We start from the raw sequence: 5,399 nt of genomic DNA, 5'->3' as shown, positions 1-5,399 counted from the left end.
GCACAGAGGAGACTTCCTGAATGCATAGGGCTGTTTGTTGTCAACTGCTTCACAGTGTACATTCATGAAAAATGTTATAGGTCAGGCACTTCCAGTATGTGGAATGTCACCTGGAGGAAATGTCATCAGAGCTGGCACTGATGTGGTGTGGGGTAAAAATCAATGTACGCATGGCTTGGCAGGCTTTGCAAGTGTTTAGTTTGTAACCTCAAAACTCAAGGGAGAACAGTCTGAACAAATGCAGCAGGAGTGTCAGGCCTTTTCCTCAGCTCTACACACACATAATATAATGCTGCTCCTTTCAAAACATCGTAAACCAGTACAATATCCAGCGGAAGCTGATGCTTCTCTTGTCAGTCGTAATTCTCATACTGCTTCTTTAACACACAGTTTAGGGAATAAAGAAATAGCAATGCCATCTGCCCCACACCACAAAGGACCAATTTATCAAGCCCAGCAGCAGTGGACAGATCTTGGTCTGCTGTGGTGATACAGTACTCAGACCCTGAAGGATGAGCTCTGCTGTCATCTACTGATGAACAGCAGTGCCAAATGGTTTGCCATGCCTTGATGTGGAAAACAAAGTAATAATGAAACATTTTTCACATATGCATCTACAGAAGCAAACATGATGCTTTTCAGCTCCAAATGCTGCACAAACAACAGTAAGTGCTTGATGGCAACGTGTGGCCTTCTTTCCCTTAGTATTTAAACATATAGTTGAGAGAAAGAATGTTCGACTTGTCATACCAGAGAGGGATAAAAAGGTCAGATTTCTTCTCAAGAAACTATTTTTATGATTACCAACTCAGCAATTTTGAAACCTTGTGTTGATGCACTTTATACAACATTATTAAAAATACTCAGATACAGGTTCTGCTATACAAGTTCGGTGTGCTTGAGAAATGAGTAATTATTTCATTGTTTTTCTAAAAACATACAATCCCAAAAAGCATAGGGAGATTTTCTGAACAAGCATTTTAACCAAAATGTTTTCATTACAAATTCCACTTTGGTAGAATGGTAAAGAACCATTCAATTAAGTGTTTCTGTCATTTTAGAGCAAGATTTGTCAAAGTAGGAACTTCTGTTTTGTGGAAGAGTCTCTTTTGATTACATTTCTTCAGCATCAGGGTGACGCTGCTCTGAGAAAAGTACCTTATCACAGAAATCAGCTGATCCCCACAACTAGCCTGGGATGTAGGACACACATGTTCCTAACAGAGATTCAAATATTACTCAAGGAGTCAAGGAAGAAAAGATGTTAGCACTTCCAAACAATGTTCCTTAATCACTTCTGAGGGGACTAGCTGTAAGCGTACGCAGAGTCATGCACAGGGAAATCAGTGTCTTCTTACACTCGCGTTAATGCCAGGAAGTGTTTGTAGTACTTTACTCACCATTCCATGATTTAGCCATGCTGGTATAAAATTATCAAGCAGCTTTGGGTAAACCAGTTCCCTGTCATAGATATAGATGCTCCAAAACATCGTCACAACAAACTAAGAAGAAAAAACAAGGAAAGGCAACACATTTTAAAATACATGCTTCTGAACAATTAGCATACATTTTAATAACATTTTAATAAAATTTTAGATAGCAAAATGGGGCATTTAGCAAATGATCTATAGACAGACACAAACATTTGACCAAATCCTGCTTTAATCAACAGTGTGAATCTGGATTATTCTTTGCATTGACAGGAGTTTTAACTTTTCTTCTTCTTTTTCTTTTTTTTTTTTTTTTGTCTTTCAGCCTGGAAAATATCTCATTTTTTGACTTACAAGCCTATGGCCAAATTACAACTGAGTAGTATACTTTTGTAGCAGATGTGGCACATAAATAATACATCACCACTAACAGGACAAAAAAACAAATGGAGAATCAGGTAAAATATCACTTGGAATTCATAGAACGTATAAATATGAAACATTCATCTCTGAACCAAAGCTTATAAACTCATCTTTGCACTTTTTCATGTCAGACATCAAAACAGCATTGCTTAAAACCAAAAGCTTTAACCCTTTAACTACTTTGCAAACAATTCATGGACTGGGATCCACAGAAAAGAGGTCTAGTATTGGGCTCATCTGTCAATATGTCTTGGTTCCTGTCAGAGACTATTTACCAGGAGCTCAGAGAAAGACCATTATTTCCTCTAGACTGAGGACAGTACAGATGTCCCAGATAAAGTTTGCACTAGGCTAAATTTTTGCCAAAGCGTGCACAAATTCTTTAAAGACCCTTATATCTGAAAAGCAAAGACAACATAAAACCTCAAAAATTTACAGACATAATAGTTTCAGCTTACCTTAGCTGGGGAAAGAACAAAGTAAGCAATCTTCTAATTAAAACACAATTGCTTTCTTACCTTGAGTTTGAGTCATAGTTTTTTAATAATAAAAGGCTTATTGTTCAGGGCAGTAATACCCAATACCTAGGCCAGAAGCTTTTCAACGACCATTTTCAGGGGATTTCTACACAGTAGTGAGAAGTCCAAATTTAACATTGAAAAGCAACAGATAGGACTTTCACTGAGATCAGCAGGGAAGTATTCAGTTACACCTAAATTGATGTGACCCATTAGCCATCTTACAGCTAATTTGAGGGGTCAGTAAAAGAAAGTGCAAGAAATGTGGGGTGCACATAGCAAGGTCAGCAAATTACCGGTGTGTGTGATAGTGTAGGCATAAGTTGTTTCACATGCTTCTGATTGGAAAGTTAAAACTGAGGTTGCAGTTTATCAATGGCACCTTGTTCTAACCACAGAGATACAGACTTTGGCCAGCCAGTTATGTGAATGACCTGAACTAGTACGCTGTTCCCTCAGTGTGCATACAGTACACTTGTTTCTTGGTTTCCCAACACATTTGTCCATCTGTTATGATAGCTATTGCTGCCCACTCAGAGTAAGCTTGAACTATTTGACTAGAGCACAGAGGCTAGGATGAAAAAAAAACAAGTTATGATGGACAGCCTGAAAAACATTGCAAGTGTAAAGTACCCCACAAGAAGTCTCGCTGCTGGATGGTCTTGGCATTGGCACAGCACAGCTCTTTACGCACCTGCTGACACATAAGTGCCAAGATATGAATAGCTGAACAGCAGGGAAAATGGAAGCAAAGTATCCTCTTCTCTATAGGCTTCCTAGAAGTCATGTATTATCACAGTGGGTCTCCGAGAACCTGCTAAGACCAACTGGGACATAAAAACATACTCTTGGGCGCATGAAGAGCAAGACTGATAGTGCTTTTTTCCAAGGAAGTCTTACAGTGAGAAAAATCACCCAGGATTAGGTTGAACCTTATCACACTAAATAGAACAGAGCTGGCAGGTTTTGAGCTTTGATTTTTGCATGGAGCAGAATAAAACAATAGACTTTGCCAAGGAGGTAAGGATAAGAAAAGAGGGGACGTGCCATCTGTCCCTTAACCAAAGTCAGCCAATGGATGGAACGGTATCAACCTAGCTGGTTGCAACCATCTGGAGCTACAGACGGCAAATGCTGCTTAGCAAAGCACTATCACAAGGCAAGACATAAGGTAAAGGAAGTGCGCAAAACCCAAGGTGTTACAGAACTAACCTGTCCCAGAGGACAGCCGACATGAGACTAACGCAACACCCTGCGGAAGATCCCTTCATGCATCTGAGTGGCTTACCTTAACTTCCCTTTCAATTGGTTCATTTCCATAAAATGAACTATAAAGATTAACTATTGTACTATGAACTAAAATGAACTATGAAAATGAAATTTTTAGATAAAAAGAACTATAATGAGGACTTGCTGCTTAGCTACCTTGGCTGCTTCCAAATTTGTTTACATTGATTAATGAGCAACTGTTGGTCTGGTACTTTTAAATCACCTCTACTATGCTTACATTTGGTAGAGGTAGACTTGTATTTGGGTTGGGCTTTGCCAAGATCATACGTGGTCATGCAGTGCCACATCACGACACAACTGAGCTGCTTCTTTACACTGCCTATGTAAGGCTCAGTCAGAATTGCAGCTTTTATGCTCATGCTGCCTTCCTTGTGGCATAATTCATCATTGTTGTGGAGACAGTCATGGTACTACCCTCACATGCCAGGCTGAACAGGCTGTTCATATGCAGCAGACATATTTCAGGGAGACAAATACTTTTATTTTCTTTTGTTCCCAAAGCAAAATGGCACAAATGTCACCCTTCCACTTCCTCTTTAGACAAACTCGAGGCCTGGTATTCAGGGAAGAAAGTAGAGACCAGCAATTGCTTTCACAGGAGTCTCCTAAGATTGCCAGCTTTCCAAAGACAGCGATTACTTAGTTAAGCGTATGGTTAAGCAACTTATAAAAGAACAGTTGAGTCCCTAATTTGCTACTTATCCTACCTATGGTCATTGCAGATCAAAGGGAACCTCAAATCTGCAAGTAGACCTTGGAAACTGAAAATATGGAGTAACCCACTTGTAATGGGAATCTAAAGTATTGCAAAACAACTACACAGCAGCAGGGAAAGAAAACCAAGGCTGAAAACTCCTCTGTTTTCCCACTAAACAAGATATTCCTTGAGGTTTTGCCCTCTGTCTCTGAAGCTTCAGGGGACACGAGCAAAGCATGTGGCACTGCCAAGGGAAAGATTTTAAAGGACAAGATGAGAAATGGTTGGTGATTCAAAAGGGAAAAGAAGTGGCTTTCTCAAAACACACAAATGGAAGCAAAAAGAAACTAAGAGAGGAAGGCCAGTGAAAAGAATTGCATAATTGGCTGCTTCACATAAGCTCAACCAAGAAATGTTATGCAAAAGAAGAATGAACCCAGTGGAACTTTATTTTCCTGCATTATGTGTTTTTGTTTCTGGCTGGGCTGCACAGTTCAGTTCACTCATTTCCTGGATGGCCTCACAACAAAGGGAAAAAAACTCCAACAACCTGTTGACCTTGACAAAATTTCTTCTATGTACAGTCAAAGGTAAGCTTTCGGGCTAGCTCCCAAGACACTTGCGGTTAACCGAGAGTATAAATACATTGTTCGTGAGTGTCTTTGAGGGTTGAAGGCATTACATATAGAAGCAAAGTGTTATTAAAAGCAGACCACAGTAGGCACATCTGGCATGGTTCTGGCTTTAGGTGGGATCTAATGCTAGGATTGCATCACACCAAATGAATTTGAACAGGGCCAACGAAGGAAATCACAAAGGGTAGGAAATGAAAATCAGGGACAACTCCCTTTGGAGAACAGAGCTCAGGAGGCAATTGCACCACTGCTTGCCAGCCACCACATCACCACAGATGTGCAAAATCTAGAATAGTGCGATTTTGGCATCATTGAATCAGTTACGGAAGTAACCCCGTTCTTCTCTCTTCCTGATACCGGTTTTTCTCTGTATAGCTCTGGAAACCACCTGTATAGGGCCTTCCCT

The 5,399-nt window shown here is 40.0% G+C and overlaps 1 protein-coding gene across 1 annotated transcript in view; it reads right to left on the bottom strand.

The window, feature by feature from the left end:
- Positions 1 to 1,358: 1,358 nt before the first annotated feature.
- Positions 1,359 to 5,399, bottom strand: part of LOC104411025 (androgen-induced gene 1 protein-like) — a gene marked incomplete at both ends in the record, with an annotated part of 8,674 nt that continues 4,633 nt past the window's right edge. Inside the window, one exon of the mRNA XM_010021346.1 lies at positions 1,359 to 1,502. Within this exon, the coding sequence (XP_010019648.1) occupies positions 1,359 to 1,502 (144 nt within the window). The remainder of the gene's footprint in view (positions 1,503 to 5,399) is intronic.

Source organism: Nestor notabilis, unplaced genomic scaffold (assembly GCF_000696875.1).
Source record: "Nestor notabilis isolate BGI_N333 unplaced genomic scaffold, ASM69687v1 scaffold8049, whole genome shotgun sequence".
NCBI classification, from domain to species: domain Eukaryota; kingdom Metazoa; phylum Chordata; class Aves; order Psittaciformes; family Psittacidae; genus Nestor; species Nestor notabilis.
Note: the sequence above shows the minus strand (reverse complement) of the source record. Positions and strands in the feature narration are given on the sequence as shown.